At 33.2% G+C, this 24582-nt stretch overlaps 1 protein-coding gene across 1 annotated transcript in view; it reads left to right on the forward strand.

Annotated features, from left to right (window-relative positions):
* MAP3K15 (mitogen-activated protein kinase kinase kinase 15) overlaps positions 1-24582 on the forward strand; it is a 143095-nt gene that overhangs the window by 23090 nt on the left and 95423 nt on the right. Inside the window, exons 4-5 of the mRNA XM_051985155.1 lie at positions 13414-13607; positions 21571-21739. Of these exons, the coding sequence (XP_051841115.1) occupies positions 13414-13607; positions 21571-21739 (363 nt within the window). The remainder of the gene's footprint in view (positions 1-13413; positions 13608-21570; positions 21740-24582) is intronic.

The following is a 24582-nucleotide window of genomic DNA, read 5'->3' on the forward strand; positions in this document are numbered from 1 at the left end:
CTGCTCATTCCTTATCATTATTATATTATAGCTTTTTATTTACAAGTTATATGCATGGGTATTTTTTCAGCATTGACAATCGCAAAATCTTTTGTTGTTCCAATTTTTCCCCTCCTTCCCCCGACTCCTTCCTCCACATGGCAGGTTGACCAATACATGTTAAATATGTTGATGTATAAGTTAAATACAATATATGTATATATGTCCAAACAGTTATTTTGCCTACCTGCTCATTCTTAAAATCCACTTGGGGAAATGTCCTCTTGTGAGCTCATAAGGATTGAACTTGTTGACCAACCTTCCTTCTGCTCCCATTATAGAGAGATGGGGAGATTAAATAGCTTTATCTTCATGTTACAGCTTTAATAGGGGAGTCTTTTTTTTTTTATTTCAAGATAATTTCAGGATCTTCAGAAGAGAAGATTCATCTCCATGCTTTCTCACCCAATTGCTGGTGGTGCTCCTACTCCCACAACAATTTAATTATTGTATTCACAAGTAAAAACCTTCACATTCTCAAACAATAGGGAATCAGTGTGTTGTAATGAAGCAAACATTGGATCTTGAGTGAGGATGCTTGAGTTCTAATTCCAGGACTACCACTAATTAATTATGTTTCTTAGGAAGAAGAACTAAGACTCTATTTTTTTTTTCCATCTGCAAAACAATGGGATTGTATTAAATGAATCTTCAAGGCCTCCTTTTTCTCCAAAATTTAAATGAATTGAATTGTACTATGAATAAGTAGAATTTAGGAAGACTACAAGGAATGAGAGTGAAAAGCTTCTTTTTAGTGGTAGCATTTTTAAAGCTCTTTAGAGACTACTGTAGGAACTTCTTGAATCTGACTACCAGACATCTCAGCTTTTGAAAGTTCTTACCTTTCAGATGGCCTGCATGTTCCATACTTCTTCCCAGACCTGCTTTAGTTCTGCTTCTATCTTCTGTCTTATATTCTCTCCTTCTATATTTATAGTAATTCCTTCTCCTTCTGGCCACCATGTAGTTCTTGGGAAGTACATTTTGTAGGTTTAAAAACTTTTTGAAAAAATTGGGAAGCAATCTTTTTGTAATCAGTTTTTGTGTTGTCTTTGGGTTGTATGCCCCACTTTTTGTCCATGTACTTTTAAGGATAAAGATGGCTACATGCTATCTGAAAAAATTAAAGGATTAAAAATGATTATGAAGTTGGAAAAAAGAAACGAAGAGGAAATTTTCAGAGTTTTGGGTGATTTGAAGGTTAAAAAGACTGAGTAAAAGGTGCTTAATGATAACCTTTAGGTAGGTGAAAGATTACAAGGAGGGTAGAAACTAGATATTCTTCAATCTCCAATAAGGGAGAACAAAGAAAAAAGGTGTTTGAAAGAGTTAAGTTAGTTAATAATACAAAGAAGCAAGCAACATGACCTAGAAGAGGTCATGGCAATATGCTGTCATATACCATACCAGAGTGTGCCCAATCAAATTAAAACTAGGAATTATTTAACAAAATAAATAAAAATATTAAAGCAAATAATAATACATTAAAAAAAAAAACTGAATCTCTGTATTTTGTTGGAATCTTTATGGGTAAATTGAGGAGGGGCCAGTGTTAGTGGTTTCCATTTCTATTTGAGTTTGACACCTAGTGGAGAGAGAGTTAGCCTAAATATTTGCAAGACTTAATTCATGTTAACCATGTGGCTTTGGTAAATCACTTTATTTTTCATTGCCCCTGGGTAGCCCTTTTAAGACTTTAAGTTACAGAGCAGGTACCTATATACATTTGTTGAGAGTTTCAGTACTGAGAGCTCGCAGTACCAATGAAATCAAAGGTCTAATTGCCAGAAAACAAAAACAAATCCTAAACAAAAAAAACCAGGACAGTATCTTCCTATGAAGGAGGATTAGACTTTAGAATACGGCATCAAAGTGATTCGTGAATTCTCAATCAAGTCCCAGCCTTTTTAGAATAATGGTCTGCTACCTATCTCTTCCATTTGAACTAGATAAGCCTAGATAGCAAGAGAGAGATTAGATCACCTAACTATTTTTCTAGCTTGATGAATTTATGATTCTTGGTTCAACTTAGGTGACATTTTCTGGAATACAGGGCTCCTTGGTGTAAACCCAACATCATTAATAGGACTCTTTTAATGCCAAAATTCTAGAGCTGAAAAGTGTCCTGATATAGTCATGGAGTAAAGCAAATATATTAGATGAAGTGGTCTGCACACTGGGAAAAAAAAAAGGAGATGTTCTTATTTGGAAGCAAGTACAGTCATGTAAAATTCTTAGCAATAACTATATAATATGCTAAGTTCAGGTGAGAGGTAAGTAAGAGGAGAGAAGTATAAGAAAATTGGAAAGGTAGGAAGGGCCAGGTTATAAAGGTGTTTGAACAAAGAATTTTATATCTAGTTCTGGAAGTGATAAGGAACCATTGGAATTGACTGAAAGGAAGATAATCTGTGGTCAGGAAGATTAATCAGACAAAATGGAATAGGGAACAACTAATAAGGCTATTTCAAGAGTCAAAGCATGAGATGATGAGTACCTGTGCTAGGGTGGGGTCAATATTGGGGGAAAGAAGGGTATATGGCAGAGATGTTATGAAAGTAAAATCCAATAGACCTTGGCAATAGATTGAATATGAAGGATGAGAAATAGCAAGGACTTGAGGATGACATTTAGATTACAAGCCTAGGAGAATGATGAGCCCCCAACAGTAATAGGGAAATTTGGAGGAGAGGGAGTTTGAGGGGGAAAGCTAATGAGTTCAATTTGGGGCAAGCTGAGTTTAAGGCAGTAGCAGATGGGCTGAATAAGTAGATAATGAGAATCATCAGCACAGAGATAACAGAAACCATGGGAGCTGAAGAGATCATCTAGTGAAATAGTATAGAAAAAAGAGTAAAAAGACTCATCTACTTTTAGGAGGCATGAATTCAACAATGAGTCAGCAAAGAAGATAGAGAAGGACCTGTCCAATGGGGAAGAGGAAAACCAGGAGAAAATATCAGGAAAACTTAAAAAGAAATTACCATCATTAATAACTTTGGAGAGAATGATTTAGGTTGAATGATGAAGTCAGAAGCCAGGTTTGGTAAATTAAAAAAGAGAGTAAGAGGAAAGAAAGTGAAGACATTTATTAAAATGGATTTATTGAGGAATTTAACCACAAAGTGGGGGAGAAGACAGATGGGATAATAGCTAAGAGGAATAGCTGGATCAAGTGAGAGTTTTTGGAATATGGGAAAGACATGGGCATATTTGTAGATAGTAGAGAAGTAGGCAATAGACAGGGAGGTATTAAATGAGTAAGAGATTGGGGATAATCAAGGGCAAAATCTGCTGGAGGAGATAGGAAGGATTGTAAGTCATTTAGGATTGGAGAGGGCTTTACCTTCACAAGGAAAAAGACTAATTCTTCATGTGAAATATAGAATAATGAGGAAATGATGTAAGTGGTAGGCTAATTGACTCCTGAGGTCCTTTCCAACTCTAAAATCATGATATTACCATTTTATTACTAGAAAGTCCTTCAGATTGTCACTTCAATTTCTGGTGTTTAGGTAGAACTGTGATCATTGTAGTTCTAGGTAAAACTAGCAAAATACCACAGTTTTATCTTCACTAGTTTGTTAGTGATAATGTTATTTACACATCTTCATATGCCTTATTTGGTCTTTTTTGTTTAATCTGATTAAAAGCACATTTATTTATTTTATTTTTTATTATTTTATTATTATATTATTATATAAAAGCAAAAATAAATGATGCTGAGGCGAGTGGGGTTAAATTCATTATTAAATCTTCATTAAGGTCAGCATCTTTTGTTTGGGCTCTCTGAAATGATTATTATTTTTATTTCATTTTGGTCTGAAAAGGATAAACTTAGTATTTTGGCCATTTTATATTTAGATACAACAATTTCCTAGTCAGCTTCCCCTTTATTTTTCAAAATTAAATGCAAGTATTTTCCCCACCTACTTTGTATAAATCATCTTTGAAAGCACAAGGAAATTTTCAGTTCTTGGAAAGATTTTAGGTATTTGCTTTTAAAATGTGCTTTTGGGGCAAGTAAGTGGTACAGTGGATAGAGCACCAGCCTTGAAGTCAGGAGGATCTGAGTTCAAATCTTACCTTAGACACTTAACATTTCCTAACTGTGTAACCCTGGGCAAGTCACAAAGCTATAATTTCCTTATTTGTAAAAGTAAGTGGTAGGCTGGCTTCTGACATCCCTTCCAACTCTAGAATTGTGATATTACCATCTTATTTCTATGTCTCTTCAATTTCTGTTAAGTGACAGAATCCAAAATGTGCACAAAAGTAGAAATCTCAAAAATTCAGAAGAAATAAGTTGGAAACCAAAAGGACTGTAGAAATGATAAACACAATTAAAAGCAAATTTTTTGAAAAAATAAAAAAAATTATTTGAAAAAATAAGGGCAACTTCTCTCTTATACACATTAAAAAGGAAATAATTTCCAGGCAGTGTGTTGAAGTAATAGGTGATGTAATCTTCTTCATTGTCATTATTTTTTAAACAGCTTTATATATTATAGATTTTCCAGCTATTAAATTGTTCTGGCCTTGAAACAGCACACTATAAATTCAATGAAATCTTTGAATGGAAAGTTTTTTTTTTTTGTTTAAATTGCTATCATGAAAGAAATAGCTAATTTTTAAAGAAATAGGACATTGATTTAGTACTTTGGAGCATAAATTCAATAAGTATTTATAAAGGCTTGTTCTGCATATAATAGTTTTCTAGGCACCAGGAGAGAGAGATGCAATGATTAAATAAGATGATCCTTGTTCATGTTAAGTTTTTAATCCTAGAAGGGGGATGCAGTTCAAACACATGGTTATGATACAAATAGAGCATGAAAAGGATGGAAGAGAGGCAAGCTAAGTCCCATGTGAGATACAGTAAATAAAATTACATCCAACTTTGCAGGGAAGGGGACCCAAAGAAAGCTTCATAGAAGAGGTCACATTTGAATTAAATTTTAAAGAATAAGATTTCAACAAATAGAAGATCCTTTTCTCTCTTATTATGTCATCGAATCTTTTTCATGGTAGACTTTACTACGATGAGAAAGAATAGAAGTCAAGATGAGCAAAGTACACATTTATTTCCCCCTTTTTAAAAGGGGAACCCTGCCTGAATCAAGATTCCATGCTAGTTTTTATTAGTGGGGGCAAAGATTTAAAATAATATGGCTGCATGTTATACATTGGATGGGATGTAGTTTCTACCAAGAAAAAATATGGTCTTGAAAATGGTAGCTTTGTGTATTTTCACTTTTTATGATTTCTACTATCTTAATAATCACTGTGTTTCTGTCTGTATTTGTATACCTTTGTGGTTTTGTTTCTTCTTTTTCTTCTTTTTTTTGTTTTCTTTCAATTTGGAGTAGGCTGAAGGTGTCAACTACAAAATTTTTCTTCCTGTCTCAGTACCTCCTGAATACCACAGTGATAATTTGAGAAGAAAAGTATGTAATTCTTATTCTGCTTATTCCTGCTGATTGATTAAACCTATTTTGCTGCATGATTCCAGCCTTTGCTCTAATTACTCTAACATTTTAAAGTTTAAAGGTATTATAGAATTACTATGGCATAGGCTATGTAATGGAAAGAACACTAGATTGGAAGTTAGATCTCATTTCTAGTCTTGATTGCTCCTAACTTGCTGGATGATATTAGACAAGTTAGTTTAACCCAGAGACTTATTTTCCTTCCTATAATTGAGAGGATTGGATGATGTTAGAGATTCCCATTTAGTGATTTGGTTCAAAGGGTTCATGCTAAAAATTCTTCTATGGTGCCATAAGTAATAAATTATTGTCCATTTATGTTAAATATCTTTTCCTTCTGTGACAAGCATGTTTGGAGCATCTGCATGTTTGAACTTTGGTTTGTTTCTGTATCAGTTTAATGTGAAATCTTATAAAATAGTAAGTATATGAAGTTTTGATAGATGACAATCTTTTAAGTTTTACAGAATGTTTCATGTAAAATATTCATAATTTATAGAATTTTGTAATTTTATATTTAGAGTTTTCAAAATTATGGGTAAAATAAAATATTTTGTAATTTTAATTATGTGATACAAATTTTAATTTGGATTTTGAAAGGGCAAAGTTATCACTGTTTTTTATAACTACTTAATGATTAAATCTAAAAGAATGTGATGATTAATATATTAGATTACCCTGGGGGATCACAACATTTCATTGTTGTTGAAATGGAGTTAAAAAACAAAATCATTAAGAACTACTGGACTACATGATATTTAAGAACTTTTTTAGCACTAAAAATTTCTGATTTCTTGTGATGGCCTTTTATCCAAGTAGATAATAACAACTCAAAAAGTTAAGATTATTGCAAGGTTGTCTTAGAGAGTCCATGTCTTCACTTAAAAAACCTGAAAACCTTTTTTATAATAAACTTAACAATCATCAATAAATATAAATTTTTAATATTCAAAGAACACCATAAGAAGGTTGTATATGAACTTTGGTTATATACGGTTTATTTTAAAATACATATTAAATTTAACATGGTAGTGACAAAATTGTCTAGTTTGTGTATCCTAATGACCTTTAAAGATTTCTTTCTATATATTTAAAAGTTTCTTCAGCATATTTTAAAATACTGAGACCCCCTTTTTGAATCTTTATATTAGATACTAACTTAACCCACTTTATTGTTCAGTAACATGATTTTTTTAAAACAATTCTTGACAGTCGGAAACTATTGTTTGTGTTGGAGATAATTTTTATGAATCTTATGATTAAACAAATAGAAAAGATAGTATAAAGATTGTTGGAATAAATTTATGACTAATATTTAACAAAACAAAAAAAATTTGCATGAATCTGAATCTGCTATGAATTGCTTACAAAATATATTCTCTTGATCAACTAAAGAAGGAATTATGCCTTTCAAGTTTACACAGATTAACAATTATTAGGATATCCAATGGTTATTTGCTTGCTGGAGTGGTTATTATTTTTATCACTCTTATGACAAGTGATTTATCTATTTTATTTATCACGCCATCTTCATTTTCTCAAGAATTTTTATAGACAACCTGCTTCTGAATTTTGTCTAGTATAATTTGTTGTCATAGATTTTAAGTACAGCTTATTTTCCCTTATAATCTCATCACCAAATCACAACATTTTTACAGGAAATGCAATATTTCATGAATTTACTTATGATGATCATTTTGTCCTGGGTTGATATTCAAATAGCTTACATATGCACTAAGGTGCTGATTTTTCTTTTCAAAAAGGCTGTGTTGAGTAAAAATTGTGAAGACGATTTCTTTTCCCTTCTCCTCTGACCTATCCCACAATATCAAACTGAAAACCAAGTTCAGAATATTGCTTAGATAAATTCCTTTGGAAACATCTTACTTACCTCAAACTAATTAGTTATAAGCCCTGAGCTTGCATTGACATGTTTTGCCACCTGCCACTAGCTGTAAATAAAAATAAGAAGTCATATCACTTGGCACTGTTGGGCAGTGTTTCCATCTTGGCACCAATGAGCTCTTGGCAGTCTTGTAGGGAAATCTGAAATAGCTAGTAGAAATTCATTCCAAATTGAAGGGGATGTTCCAGATAATTGAGCTAATTTTATTTGTTGTTCATTTTATGGATTAAAGAGTATTGAAAGTACTTTATCATGTTATATTTGGCAAATTTTGATATATGAGAATGGCATTTTTACTTTTCATTCATGATTTGCCTGCTAAGATAGATTTGACCATATTGAGCTTTGGTATTTTGATTTTAAGGTTAGGCCTCTTGGGATTTATGTGGTACAGTTAACTGTGATGTGAGGTTACATTACCTTTTTATTAACAAAAACTTAAACTTAAAAATTTAGCTAGATTTTAAATCCTGAAATGATATAACACCATCCCTTCTCTAGAGTTATTTTGCAGATGACAGGGAATATATAAGCTTTTTTTTTTAATCAGCAGCTGATTTTATAGGACAATACCCTTGCTTTTTGAATTTTTGTGGTATATAAGTGTATCAACAGACTTGGAGATCCATCCACAATCCTGTCTTTGGTGAATCAAGTTTAATTTTGTTTTCATTGGCTAAACACTTGAAAGATTTAAATAATTAAAATGCATCTTTAAATCAATGTAGTACATATAAAAGTATTTTAATTAGGATAAATAAATATATTCTTTTTCCCCCTGAGGGGATTGGGGTTAAGTGACTTATCCAGGGTCACACAACTAGAAAGTGTTAAGTGTCTGAGATTACATTTGAACTCAGATCCTCCTGACTTCAGGGCTAGTGCTCTATCCACTATACCACCTAGCTGCCCCAATAAATATATTCTTCTTTGTCTTTCTTTTTTGAATAAATATATTCTTGATCTAAATTCTGATACCTTTAAAAATATGCCCTAACCTTTAATACCTGACCCTCAAATCTAGAAGTGCATCATATCATTTTAAGATGTTTAAATTCTCTTAAGTCTTTGCTCTTCTCATATATTTTAGGTTAGAATAGTAAAATTATCATTTGAAATGTATGTTTTTCTAATTTTTATTATTATCTTTTTATCTGAGGATCTTTGTTTTCTTATCTCCTTAGAATTTTACAGATTATTTCTCCACTTAACATTTTTCTTCCTTTTCTATTTATCAAAGTCCATTTTTTCCTAAAGTCTTTTAGACAATGGTATTTTATTTCCATAATTTCAAAGATGGCAATTTATGAAGGGTTTCCAATTTTTTCCCCGCTGCCCAAAAAAACGTCTTAGAATTCATTCATTCTTTTTTCATTAGATTATTTCTTCATGATTACTATTGTTGTGTTTAAAAACAGTGCTTCAAAATGTCTTGTTATCTACATTTCTTATTAAAATTTGCTTTTGGTATATTGAAACAAAGGAAAATTCATTTCTTAAAGCATTACTTTGAAATAATTGATAGCAAATACCTAGTCTCTGATTTATGGACATATGTTTCTAAATTTTCTATCTTGAAAACCTGTGGTATTCCATGGAAATTTGTGTTTTCCAAAGAAAATTTGTCTCATGATATTATAGTTTTCTTATTGGATATATTTCTCATTCATTTTCTTTCTTTTTTTCTTGTAGCAGCTTTATCTAATAATAGAATATTCCATTTAAGTATATAGTCTCAATTAATACTACTTTTTCTTCTTGATCCATAATTTGTATATGTTGCTATTAATCTATAAATAAAAACATGTATTAAGTGCTTAATATGAATCAATGCTGCATATATAAAGAAAAAGTAAAACCATTTCCTGCCTTCAAGGAGCTTATGTTGTAATGGCATATGCGTTGTCCATACAGAATAGAAACAAGGTAATTATGTAGAGAAAGGTATTAACAGCTCGAGGAAGCAGGAAAGGGCTCTTGTAGAAGGTAGTGCTTGAGTTGAAATCTTGAAGGAAGCTAGGAATTCTAAGAAGTAGAAGTGAAGAGGGATAATATTCTAGTTATAGGGTTAAACCAGAACCATAGCAAATGTGAAAAAGATCTAGGAATCTTATATAGATGGATTTTAGAATTCATGGAGGGGAGTAATATATAAGAAGACTGAGAAGATAGGAAAGGATCAAATTGTGAAAATATTTTAAGGCTAAATAGAGGAATTAATATTTGAACCTACAGGTAATAGGAAGCCTTTTGGTATTTATCCATTAGGGATGCTTGTACATGAACTGGTCAGAGCTGCATTGGTAGCTGTGTGGGGATGGATTGGAGTGGGGAAAAATTTGAGGTAGAGAGACCAGTTAGAAGATGTTGTGGTAGTTTAGGTCAGAGATGATTAGCTACTGAACTAGGGTAGTTGCCCTGGGAGAGTAGAGGAGAGGACTCATTTGAGAGATATTGTGAAGTTAGAATAAGAATAAGAAGATTTGGCAACCAGTTGGAAATATGTGAGCGAGGAGTTAAAAATGACACTGTGGTTGAAGGATGGTTGTAACTTAGAGAGTAATAAGCATGTTCAGAAGAGGAATGAGTTTTGAGGGAATGATAATGATTTAGACATTCAGAATTTAAGATGACTTTGATACTGAGTTTGAAATGTTCAAAAATGTTTTGAAATAGGTTATTTAGGACTGGAGCAAAGGAGGGAAGGACTAGGTTTGGGCATATGCATCTGGGAGTCGTTTTCATAAAGATAATAGTTGAATCCCTGGAAGATGATAAAATCATATGATCATTTGAGAGAGGACAAAGAGGGGAAAAAAAGCCAGGGACAGTGCCTTGTTCTGTATCCATAATTAGAAACTAATCATCAAATTTTCTCTCTCACTCTTACTTTCTCTCAGATTATATCTGGCTATATATGTGTACGGATATGTCCATGTATTCAAATACATGAACATATATAATATGTGTATATTTAAAGGATAAATATATACACTTATATGCTTGTATATGTATTTTCTTTTGTTTATTAATTTAAAATAACTGACGGTTTTACTGAAAATTTACCTTTGTATTCTCTAGCATGAATTCTTTTGCTGAGGAAATTAATAATATATCAAAGATTATGGAACAGTTTTTAACCCATTTAAGTAATGGTACTATAATATTTCCATTCAAATAAGAAATATTATATACCTTTTTATTGAAGCAGGATCCAGAAGGACTTCTACTTTGGAATCTTTGGCATTTAGTTGTATTAATGGTATATATTTGAAAGCTATAAAACCATACAAGTTATAAAAAAAAATCTTTTATCCAGAAGAAAAACTTGGTTTAGACTGAGCTTCTCCAGATTTATCAACAAATATTTATTAATATAATAATAATACAACTACCATTTGCATTTAGTATTTAAAAATTTGCAATGTACTTTACAAATATCTCATCTTATCCTCACAGCCACCCTGGGAGATAGTTACTTTTTATTATCCCTATTTTACAATTGAGAAAATTAAGACATATGAGTTGAGTGACTTATACTAGGTCACACAAGCAGCAATAGAGTTTTCTGCCTCCAATCCAGTACCCATCTGCTTTGCCATCTGTCCATATCCTTGTGCTAGGAACTATGCTCAACTGAATTAATGGGATTTTATTAGATGATTGAGAGGCAGCTAGGTGTAGTAGATAGAATGTTGATCTCAGAATTGCGAAGAACTAGGGTTAAGACCCACATCTGCCATCAGTCAAGACACTTAACTTCTTAGAAGAGTATGTAATTCTCTTAAATTATATATATGTATATATGTGTGCATACACATATATGTATATATACACAAATATATCTGAATACATACATATGTGTATGTGTTGTATATGTGTGTATATACATCACAATGTGTGTGTATACACACACACACACACACACTCATACATGTATCCAAAATATCACTAGTTCTTCTCTTAGTAACTCTTTCATAGAAGACTATGAAGGGATAAACACAAAGCATTTGAATTTAAAGAGATCAATTAGTTCTCTTTCTTCCAAGCAATATGGATTTTTGGAAATGGAAACGAAAACTTTTAGTCTGTCAGTCAATCTCTGAGGTTTCTATATGTTATAGTAGATAGTGTGCTGGACTTAGGGTCGGAGAGATCTGAATTCAAGATTTGAACACTTGGTAGATTGTGAACCTGGACATATCACTCAAGTTCTCTATCCCTTCAATTTCGTCATCTGTAAAATGAGGGAGTTGTATTTGATATGTCTTTAAGTCTCTAAGAGTTTATTTCAGCTCTAAATATATGATTCATTGATTCCCTGTTTGATGTGTCAAAAGTTATGATCCTTTGGCTTTTTCTCTGCTATTAGTGTTTCTATTGGTCCTGGTGGTGCTCAGGATGAATAAGAGTGCCAGGGAATATGGATTCTGCTTCCTCTTCACCATATCCTAGATGCTCAAAGTTTTTTCTTAGACTTAGATTCACTGGACCTTTTTATTATTGGTTCTTTTAACTTCACCTTGTTGTAGATGGCTGTATTCTGTCAGGAACAGTGTTCTTTGATATAGTTTTTAGAAAAACTGAGAGTATGTTCTAAGATAAGTTTTAACATAGTAGCAGTTTTGACCAATTAAGACTCTTCACACACACACACATATACAAAGTATTCAATGCCCCCAAACCCTTCTAACAATGTTTTGGATGCTCTCCTTGCGTTACATATGGAAAATAAGAAGAGAAACATCAAAGAATGATCTTCATAAAGCAAGTTCAGCTAATTAGAATATTGCATGTTTTCCTGTAAATGATATTTTGTAAATGTTAATGTATACAGGTTTTGAAAGCATGTAGTTGATGTTAGAAAGTATTCTATGTGACTAGTTGATATTTTAGGATATTGCAGTTCTGTCAGGTTTCTCTAGTATGTGTACATATATGTATGTGTACATGTATGTGTACACATGTAGGTACACACACATACACACAAATAGATACAGAGTGAGAAAATTTTCCTTAATTTTTGATGCTGAGAAGATACATTCTTTCTAAGATTAAGTTTGTGTTATGCTAAAAACATCTATTTAATTCATCTAACATTGAATCTTTAACTTTTCAGAAATTGTTTTAGTTTTGATATAAGTAATACATTAAATGTGGTGAGAGATAAATATAATCATTCCTCAAAACATTTTTCAAAATGTAAAAAAATAATTTAATGCATATGAAGTTAACACTTCATACTTAATGATATCTTATGAATATCAAAATACTGTTGCATTTCAGAATTATGAATTAAGAATTCAAATAGAAATAGAGTATCCATATCCATGTGTGAAGATCCATGGAAACTGCGGTATTGCCTTAGTTTTTAAGCATAATGTTATTCATGTTTTATTGTATTTTTATTCCTTTTTGTTAATATTTTCCAATTACATAAGCTGAATCCTTGCATGGTAATTCACTAGAAATTTTAAAAGTAGATTTTTCTGTAATCATTGTAAGTATTCATGGAGTTATTCAAACTCATTAAAACCTGCTTCCCATAAATTCAGTGTGTCCCTCTAAAACTACATTAAGACTAAGCAGGTTGCCTACTTGGTAACCTTTGTTAGTTTAGTTTACTTCATTTTAAATAATGCATTATTGAAATAATGTGATCTTTACACCTAAAAGAAATTAAAGTAACTTATGGAGAAGTCAGGTCACATATCATCAGATTTAGCATTTTAAACTCAAAAGATATAATAATCTAAATCTTTAATGGCCTGAAAATCTATGAGATTGCATATGGTCCTTATGTTTTACATTTCACCTTTGAAATTAATAACTATTCAGTAGCATTAACATTCATTGTCCCTGCTAAGAGCTAAAAGCTCTTCAGTTTTCTGAATTATCTCTTCCCCCCAATTACCACTTTGAGTCATGTCTCCCCTTTTATTGAGGGTACTTTATGAAATTTTTTTATCTTTCTTCTAGGCATCTAGTGGGAATTATTATTTCATCCCATACATTGTAACACCATGTGCTGATTACTTTTGCTGTGAAAGCGATGCCCAACGGAGAGCCTCAGAGTATATGCAGCCCAACTGGGACAATCTTCTGGGACCACTGTGTGTTCCCTTGATGGACAGGTTTATCAGTCTTCTCAAAGACATCCATGTTACCTCTTGGTAATTTCTTTACTTCTCCTAAGGGGAGGGAAAGGGACTGAAATGAACAAGCATTTATTAAATTCCTACTATGTGCTGATCCCTGTGCTAAGTATTTTATAGATATTATCTCATTGAGATAATGAGGAGCTCAAGGATGGTGAAACCTCAGTTAATCAGCTAAGGTAGCAGAAAAGCTTGTGGTAAATTGAATTTTTTTTAGACTGTTTTAATAATTGTTGAACGTTTTTCTAGAATGTTCTTTGTTAGCAAAAGGGGTGAGGGAATATAAGTGTATTAACATTAGTGTTAGAGAAGAAGTGATCTGGATTCTATCAGATTGTCCCTGACTCTAAATATGCAGTATAACCTTTGTTATTGTTTAGTTAATTAGTTGTGTCTGAGTCTTCCTGACCCTATTTGGGTATAACTTTAGACAAATCACTTCAGCATTAAGATGTTAGTCTAGAGGATCTCTAAAATTCCTTTCAATCCTAAGATTTTTTTAGTACTAAGTAGAATCTATTGGATGTGATTAAGTCTTTCCTTGGTGGTGGAGAATTTCGAAGGACTCTGGGATTATCATTCCGAATGTGAAGGAGCAGCATAGTACTGTGACTTTGGAAAGTACAAAAATTGGATGGAAATAGTTAGGATCTCAGGTCATCCCTTTGATATTTATTTTAAATTTAATTTATCTTAATAAATACCTAGGGCAACTAGGTGGCATTGTGGAGAGAGTGCAAAGCCTGGAGTGAGGAAGATTCATATTCCCGAGTTCAAATCTAGCTTCAGGGACTAACTAGCTGCTTGAGCCCCCACGAGTCACTTAACCCTGTTTGCTTCAGTTTCCTTGTTTGTAAAATGAGCTGGAGAAGGAAATGGCAAACTGTTCTGGTATCTTTGTCAAGAAAATCTCAAAGAGTTGGATATGACTGAAAATGACTGAACAATAATAACATCTAAATACTTGTTAACATTGTTTGGTTTTTGTCTCTTAAGGAAAATTAAAGTAGAATGCTGAGAACAAATTTCAACATTTGGGACTCTAGTTAAATTATGAAGGATTTACCTCTATAAGTTATGTCACAAGAAAAATGATTTGTACTGTTTTTCCTAAGCACTTATGAAAATCCTGCATACTAGCAATCTCAATTGGTAATAAATTTGAATAATGAGCTTATAGTTTTTTTGTTGCTTAGCTTCCCTTCTGCATTGAGAGTTTCCTCTACTATTAAAAGGAACAAATTTAGAAAAGGAGACTATGTAGTACCTTCAAAACATTTTTACAATGTTTTTGTATTACATTTTGTATACATTGTAGTAATTTTGGGTTGAGCTGTTCTGCTGACTTGTGAAATATAAGGAAGAACATTATTACCTTTTCCCTAATTACTTTTATTTCACACAAAATACCTGTATTTGGTATCATTACTGAGGGCTAAACTAGATTAGGAGTTCTCTTGTCTCTATCTCCGTCTCTCTCTGTCTCTCTGTGTGTGTCTGTTTCTCTGTCTCTATACATGTCTCTCTCTCTCTCTCTCTCTCTCTCTCTGTCTCTGTCTCTGTCTCTCTCTATCTCTCTGTGTGTCCATCTCTCTCTGTCTCTGTCTCTGTGTCTCTGTCTCTGTCTCTCTGTCTGTCTCTTTTCCATTTGCGACTTTAACTAACCTGTGGATTCCTTCTCAGAATGATATTTTTAAATTAATAAAATAAAATATTTAGGGTTTTGAAGGAAACCAATTATATTAAAATACATTTATCAAAATATTTTAAAAAGCAAGTTAGTGGACCCAGAGATTAATGAGCTGTTTTTTCACTCCCTAAAAAAAATAAGCCTTTCTTCAGAAGCATACTATATTTCTTCAAAATAAGTATTATATTAAAATGGCTTTTCATGTGTACTTCAAGAAATCATAATTTCATCATTGTGGTTATTCAGTTTCTAATACAGATCACAATAAGTCTGAACCTTGATAGATTGTCTTCATAGATTGCTTGTTTTTAAAAAGCATTATTTGTTTTCATTTTTTACTTTTTTTTTTTTGTTGTTGTTGTTGTTGGAAGCCATTTTGAACTTGATGGAACTGGTCTTTGGGCAACTGTCCACCATTAGGTTCAAATTCAAATTACTTCTAACTTTCTAAGCCCTGCTAGAGTTTCCACTCAGCTGTCACAGAATCTAGTCATCTTCACACCATGGAAACTTCAGTCTAGAGCTCCAGTGGAAATAATTTATGCTGTGGATATATTTATCTTGGAAACAACATAAAACAAAAACCCTTAGAAACAAAAAAACCACAGAAAATTATTTTGTTAGACTTTATAAATAATGTTTACTGCTTTCATAACATATAATCTTGACTACAGTTTGAATACCTTATAGATGGACAATGTGTCCATACATAGTCTACTAAATGCTGATTGATCCTTTCATCACTTAGCTGTATAACAAGATTATATAAAAATCCTTAAATTTCTTCAGACTAGATATTTGACTAAAGATATTACTTTATTCAGTGATTTTGAGTATTGAATCAATCAAGGTATTAGCAGAATTATGCATTAAACAAAAGGGAGATTTCCTTTTGAAATAGTTTCTATTTGTACCAGATATTGAGGTCCAGGACTACACAGCTGCTGTGGTAACACCAAAGAGATAAACTTCTTGTGCCTCAGTTTCCTCCTCAGTCAATCAAAGAGTATTGAATTCGATAGTCAACATTAAATATATATATGATAGAACAGTTATATGATTTATGCAATTATCAACAACCCCTAGACACTGAGTGTCTGTAAACAGGGATGTTCTCAGTGACCACCTGCAATCTAAAAGCCCAATCTATGATAACATTGGATGAGTAGAAAAGGAGCTAGATCTAGCAATCAGTGAGTGACCACAGGTATAGACAGTCTAAGCAGTTCACTAATGCACCCATGTTACTAAAAGAAACAGATCCTTTGCCACATGGGAAAACTCATTGTTGGCAGAAGGAATCATTTAGGATGAAAAGGCATGGAATCTCTATCTGCATTAGTGGATTATCCACACTGGTAAAGTCATGAATATTAACAAAAACTATCAAAAGTTAATTTTAAAAATGAGAACACTATCTTGTTTAAACCCTCCACCCAAACTTCACTCAACCACAAAATATTTTTCAATAGTCTCCTATGTGCCTAGCATTGAGATAGGTGCTTTTTTTTTTTTTTAGTATAGTTTTATGGTATTATGAGCAAATAACCTTCTCAGTTATCCTAATTCTCTTTCTCTGCAGATAATTATTTTTCTCTTCAGTGAACAGATCTAATGTTGCCCTGTATAATTTAATTGTTTTAATCTACTTACCAAATTGATTACATTATTCATCTTAGAAATGCTGAGTATTCCTAAGTAATTTTTCCAAAGTAGACAAGGTACTTAATCAACCAATTATAATTACAGATATGGCAACACAAAAATTATATCATCTTTAAAGGTTTTGATCATTGGATGTTTGAAGAAGGGTTATTAAAAAAACAAGTCAGTAAATATTTATTAAGCTTCTGTTTGGGTGCAACACACTATGTTAGGCAGGGAATTGCAAAGGCATAAATAAATCAGTCTCATTGCTCAAAGAGTTTTCATCTCACTAGGAAATATTTAACAATTATCATGGGGAGGGGAATTGAAGAAGGGAGAGAGAAAGGAAGAGAAGAATGTGGAAGGGAAGGGAGGGGGAAAGATGGAGGAGAGAAATAGAAAGGGAGAAAGAAAAGCAGAGATGGGGAAAAAGTAGAGAGGAAGAGTGAAAGAAAAGAGGGGGAGGAGAAAGGAAAAGAAGAAGAGGAAAGAACAGATTAGGGGAGAATGGAAGAACATAGAGAGGAAGGGGAGGGAAGGAGGGAGAGACAAAGAGAGAAAGGAGAGAGGCGGGAGTAGTATACAGAGACAGAAAGAGAACAGGAAAAAAGAATAGAAGAGAAGAAGAATGCAGAGGGAGAGAGAGGGAGAACAAAGAGGAAAGGGAGAGAGTGAAGGGAAGGGGGGTGGAGAGAAAGTGAGAGGACAGGGAATATCTGTAGGTCAGTTTGGTTGAGATATATGTATAGCATATGAAAAGGAGTAAGGAGGATAAATCTGAAAAAATTACTTGTTGGAGGACTTTGAATACCATGCTAAGAAGTTTGCAACTTATTTGTAGAAGAAATAGGGAACCACAGCCAACTTTTAAGAGTCATATCATCAATTTGTTTTTTCTTTTTTAAAACTGGATCTATGTTTTGATTGGTAGAGAACACTGAGGAATCCCTCAAGAATAAGCTCATGATCTTAGAGAGTTTTCTAAAGATACAATATGTAAGTTACTGTGGGACTTGCACTCAGATTTTCTTGACTCTGAGGCTAACTTTCCAGCTATTACACCACAGTTACCTTTCAGAGTTTTAGGGACATAAAATTTTAAACTATTCCCAAATTTAAAAAAGATTGCCTTTCACATGTTGATGTAGCTAAAATGCATATGTATGGGATGTTTAAAGTTTTATTATGTATCTTGTGTTCTATTGCACAAAAATGTCAAAGCTAACAAATGTTCTTGTGTCAGTCATCTTTTTATTATGTAATGTGTAATTATCAATTCATTTGTTCCCTGAGAGAAGATAACTAGGGAATAGCAGACAGAGAAATGACAGATTTAGGTGAACACCTGAATTTAAATCCTGCCTCTGAGAAATAATGGGTGACTAAACCAGGCAAATCACTTGTCTTTGCTCTAAAGAATGCCCTAGACAAAATTTGGCAACTAGGTGGTACAGTGGATTGAATGCCAGGACCAGAGTCAGAAAAATTTATCTTTGTGAATTCAAATCTGGCCTTGATAATTACTACCTGTGTGATTCTGGGCAAGTCACTTAACTCTGCTTACCTCAGTTTCCTCATCTATAAAATGAGCTGGAGAAAGAAATGGCAAATCACTCCAGTATCTTTGCCAAGAAACCCCCAAATGGTGTTACAAAAAATCAGATACAACTGGGAAAAAATGACTTGAATAACAAGATAAAAATTGCAGAAATGATCTTGACTTAACAATCAGAGATCTTGTCTCTTTCCTTTGTTTCTAAAGCCATGAAAACCACATTTCTGTTGAATTTTATAGTATAAGCTCATTTGGAATTGCCAGTTTTCACCAGTGAACAAGAAGATTAGAGAACAATGATTTTGGATTATCAGATCAGAATTTAAAGTGACCTCTGTTAGTTGGAGCAGCTATCACAAATTGAGTCAGCCTGACTGCTGATTGAGTAATTGAGGACCCCTGACTCAAATCTCACCTTTGATACTACCTGTGTGACCTTGGGCAAAACATTGAGTTAATGTTTGCTCCTCTGTAAAATGAGGAATTCAGACTAGATAGCTTTTGAAATCCCTTTCAGTGCCTGATTGTTGAATGAAGTTTAGAAAGATCAAGTGAAAAAAAGAAGTATAAATGAATTTTAAAAGAATATAAGTAAATTAAATAGTACTAGATATAGTGTGGGGAAAAGAAGCCATGGTGCTTCAATATGTTTTTAAACAAAAGTGTAATGAAGATTGAATATAATGAAATAATTCAATGAATAGTTCTCACTGAAGAAGCTTTACTCAGATCCATTTTCTGTTTGTGGTTAAAGTCTACACAAAACCATTGGCTATGTTGAAAAACAGGGGGTGCTTATAAGTATCTTTATGTAAGTGCATAATAGACTTGTACCCTCTGGTATCCTCCTTATACTTTTATAGTTCAATGCATGTCAGTCACCCCTCCCCAGCCTTCTGTCCATTTTTAAGTACCAGAAATAATAATATATTTTTTAAGCACAGAGAACTTGGATAAAGATGAATAAGAAGCCACAGGCTGGGCCTATTGCCTCAAGGATATAAGTTTATGTAAGATAGGTTCAGAGACCATGGTCTTAAACTGTAGAGCTGGAGATTAAAAAAAATACTTTAATTGAGAAATTAATTGCAGATCTTATGATGAATATTTCTTAATGGTATTTTATGTCATTTCTAAGTACAGACTCTTTTCTCCTCCTATCCTACTGCTTCACTTTTCTTTCTACTTTGGTTTGTCTTGTTTTTTTTTTTCATTCCCATTCTTATACACACTCCTGTTTTCCTTTTCCTGTTTTTTTAATTCCTTTCAGTTTTTATAATTTATCCCTTTCTCAAAATATTTTAATGACTAGGATGAAGGGGTGACTTGCTGGTATGCTAAGGCAAAAGAAAAAAAAAAGATAAAATAAATTATGTACACTTTCTGTAATGAAGATCCACTGTGGATTCCTCTTACTCATCCTACTTTTTCAGTTAATTGCCAAAACAACTTGTTTCCATTTTTGCAGCATCTCTTATTTTTGATCCTTTCTTTCTACTTATAGCTACCTCCTTTAGTTCAGGCTTTGATTATCTGTGACCTGAACTATTACAATAATCTCTTATTGGTAAAGACTGCTTTTCAATGAACTTAGCTGAGAGGGGGAAGAGAGATCTAGGACAAGAGGTAACAGGTATAGTAGAGGCTTGTGAAGGTTATTTTTTAAGGATGGGGAAGACATATATGTGTTGGTAGACAGCAGGGAAGGGATCAATAGATTGGAAGAGATTAAAGATTAGGAAGAGAATAAGGATGCTAGAGATGATGGGAGGCAAGAGGGTCAAGTGTGCATGTTGAGGGGTTGGCTTTGGCAAGAAAGGAAGTTTACTTCTTCTCTACAGGCTGGAGTGAAAGGGGAGATAAAGTGGGGTATGATGGCAATGGGAAGTGAGATGAGTGGAGAAGAGGAAGCTCTTGATGAATGGTCTCAATTTTTTCTGTGAAGTATGAAGAGAGATCCTCGCTAAGAGGATTAGCAGGAAGACCTAATATGGGAAGCCTGAGGAGAAAAGAGATTTAGAAAAGCCATAATGAATAAGGGTACTGATTATGAATGAGCAGTAGAATTGTCTTGCTGTAGTGAAGGTATAGTTGAAATGAGCATACTTTGTAGTGGACCTAGTAAGTAAAATTTCATGATTTTCGTTAGTCCCATTCTACAGTGAATAGAAAGAAAGTAAGCAGGTATTATTAATCATGGTTTTAGGTTTGGCAAGGTGTGGTTAGTAATAGAACAAAGGAACTAGGTTCAGGAACAGAAGACTAAGGAGCTGAACTATTTCATTAAGCTTGAAATTGGGAAGGCACCCAGGACATGGTTGATGGCCCAGCATTATTTTTCTATGCACCTGTTGCATAGAAACAATATAGAACAATATAGTAACAAATAGAACAATTGGGTTTACAATATAGAAATCAGTTGGTTTTTTTTAATAGTTCTAATTGAATCTCATGACTTTGGGAAGGTGTGGTTCAGTATTCCTCTATTATTTATGGGAAAAGAAGTATTCAATTTTTGCTCCTTTAGCCTATGATAAACTGAGGGAGACAAGTTGAGTTGCATATTAAATCATAGTTTCTTGAAGAAATTTTTTTCAGGGCTGTAATATACTGTTCATAATTTTCCTACATTTGCTTTTCAATATTTGTTGCTTATGGCATGTCAACCAGAGTTTTATTAAATGCTTACTATGTTCCAGGTACTTGTGTGACTCATAATTTGATAATGAACAGGTTGTTTCCTTTAAATTGCTATAATTATAGCTTACATTCATATGGTGTTTTAAGGTTTGTTCAACAATCCTGCCTGCAAGTATTCATACCCCCCTTATCTGATTAAGAAAACTGAGGTTCTGAGAGATTGTTTTTTTCCTAGCATTACATAATATTTGTCTGAGGTGGAATTTGAATTCACATCTTTTCAATCAAAGTATGCAACACTGCCTCCAAATTATGTCAGAATTTTTCCTAGTGTAAGTGGTTCAAATGACTAAAATCATATCCAAACAGAACTCTTTCTTTGCCTTGCTACAGAAACTGGATCTTCATCAAGGTAAATATGACATTGCTTTCCTTTTCTTCACTAGTGCTTATTTCAAGGAAACCTTGTTAAATGACATTCGGAAAGCCAGAGAAAAATATCAGGGTGATGAATTGGCAAAGGAACTGGCCAGAATTAAACTCCGTATGGATAATACTGAAGTCTTGACATCAGACATTGTCATTAATCTACTGTTATCATATCGTGATATCCAGGTAAAGACTGACTTCTTAATAATCATTAACCCTCAAATATGTAAGTTAGTATGCAGCATTAAATAACCTATGAAATCCTCTCATTATTGGGCTAGCCAATCAGTGATAGCTGAGGGAATCATTTTATAAGTGAGGAAATTTAGGTCCTTAGAGAGATTGAGTGCCAAGTATAATATGTCATAGAGGACCCAGGTTAGCTTTGGAGGCAGTCTAGGTAGAGATGTGATAATATGTGTTGTTTTCTTGGAGGCTACTTGGGAGAAATGATAAAGCTGGGATAGGAGGGACAAAAAGTCTGTGTGTTTGTATGTGTACATTTAAATCTTTAAATCCCTGGAGCTTTCTGTTTTGATCTATTATGAAAAGGGAAGGTAGATTTAAGTTAAGATAAATTATAGATCATCTTAAGACTACACAGATATTTTTCTGAGCTAAGCAATAAAGAGGCCTCTCCATCCCTAATATTAGCCTTTAAGATAAGGGGGGGAAAACTCTCCATTGGTATGGTTTTATATTATTTTTCCAGACATTATAAGAGTCAACTTGATGTAAGAAAAAGAAAAAAAATTCTCAAAAGAGGTCCATAGATTTTACCTTATGGTAATTTGCTAAAGAGGTCCATGTCACAGAATAAAGAAAGAAAAACACCTGGATTAAATGATCCTGAAGGTTCCTTCGTGATATCAAGTTCTCTGATTACCTCTGACATTGTATAATTTGAGTCTACCCATCCAGGAAAGCAGATAGTTGTTCTATGTAGTATTCTATAAGCCTTGTGGTTATAGATATGTGTAATAAGGTGCATGACTCACACTTTATATATGCTTCTATCCATGGTGCTTATATGCACATTTCCTTTATATGTCTTGTGTTTTTTCTTACTGTGGTCTTTTGCTCATTTTTTTTTCCCTCTGCCTTGAAGTTTTCCCTCCTTTTCTTTCTCTATTGAATTATTACTCAGCTTGTAATGCCCAACTCATATGCACTGAAGACCTACAATCACTGAATCATTAGCTACCTTTTCCTTCTCAGACTTTCCTTCAGAAACATTTTGTTTTCTACCTCTCCATTTATTGTTGTTATGTGTTCTTAAGCATCATAATTATTTGCATATGTGTGAAATCTCTTCACTACATTATAAGCTCCCTCAGGGTGGTGTTCTGTCACATATAAATTTTGTATCTTCTCTCAGTCACTATAGATAGCATGAATGAAGGAATGAAAAAAAATTATTAAGCATTTATCTTTATGCTAAACAGTTGATTAAGTACAGAGAATACAGATACAAAGGTAAGAGAGTCCCTACCTTCAAAGAGCTTGCATCTAATGAGAGAGACAGCACATAAGGGGGAATGATAATCAGAGAAGGTTGCTTTTGAGAAAAACAGGGATATTGATTGAAGCCATTGAAAAACTGATTGATTTGATTTGATTCAGATGCATAAATACCGTCCTACATTTTATTATACAGATTATAACAAAAAGGCACAATGAAGTAGGAGAATATAAGCTTAGCTGCAGAGGGAATATCAAGAAGATAATCAGGGCAAAATGTGAAACATGTTTAGGTTTGACTAGCCATAGGGGACTATATGAATTTGAATTCATACACTAACCAGAAAAATGTCAGACCCTGGATAAATAGAGTTGAGATTAAGCCTCCAAGAATGTGATGATTAAGCATTTAGTAACTTCCTTGTTGGTATGAATTTTTAACTAAACTAAATATAAATGAAGCATCTATTCTATGTAGTGTACTTTTCCAGACACTTGAGAATTCCTACTCAAAATGGAAATGAGACTCAGAAATACATAAGAGATATGAATGTTCAGCCAATTTAAAATAATGGATGGCATTTAAAGTTTTTGACTAGTAAAGAAATATCTGAAAAGATAAGAAAAATATTGTGCTGTGATTTCTCCCTAAAGCCTTCCTTCCTTTTGCTGCCAAGGTTTTTGTTTTGTTTTATTTTATTTCTCTCTGGTTTTCCCCTCCCTACTACCCACACCCTAAGTGACATAATTTTTCCTCTTTTCATAATAATATTGTTGGTGTAATCCTTTGGTTATGTGTTCTTAAGCATCATAATTATTTGCATATGTGTGAAATCTCTTTACTAAAAACCAAAAGTTGTTGGACTAAATTAACTTCTCCATAGGCCTGGTGAAATTGAGAGGAATCAGAGCAGGAGAAGGGAAGCAGTCTGGGAAACCTCTACTATGTAGAGGTTTTGCTTCTTGATTATTAGGGTTAGGCTAAATGAAAGAATAGCAGGTAGGATTTTCAGCAATGGCCCAGCCAATCTACAATATTATGATAACACTTGAACACATGGTACTTGTAATTATGGAAAGTTGAACTTATAAATCATTGATCTAAAGGTAAGAAGGACCATTAGGGTCAGTTAGTCCATTTCCTTTTCAGATGAGGAAATTGAGACAGAGAGGTTGTGGTTTGCCCAAGACGAAGACAAGGTGAGGGGAAGAACATAGAATCGATATTTGAACACAGTCCATGACTCAAAGTACATGGTGTTTTTTCATGATACTCAGTTTTCTTCTTAACCTGTTTGACAAAATTAGGGAGAATTCAGTTTTGTTCTCTTTGCTTGAGAAGTGGCCATAATCTTTCCCATGTATTTATGGGAAGCCTCAGATACTTATGAGCTATGTTCCTGGGCAAGTCATTAACCTCTATCTGCTTCATTTTCTTCAATTATAAAATGAAGATAATAACAGAAGAGGATCCAGTGATAAAATATTTGAAAAGTGCTTAGCATAGTGCCTGGTGGATGGCAAATGCTGAATACATGCCTAATCCTCTTGCTAGATTTGCATATTCA

This window comes from Antechinus flavipes, chromosome 3 (genome assembly GCF_016432865.1).
Source record: "Antechinus flavipes isolate AdamAnt ecotype Samford, QLD, Australia chromosome 3, AdamAnt_v2, whole genome shotgun sequence".
In the NCBI taxonomy this organism is placed as follows: Eukaryota; Metazoa; Chordata; class Mammalia; order Dasyuromorphia; family Dasyuridae; genus Antechinus; species Antechinus flavipes.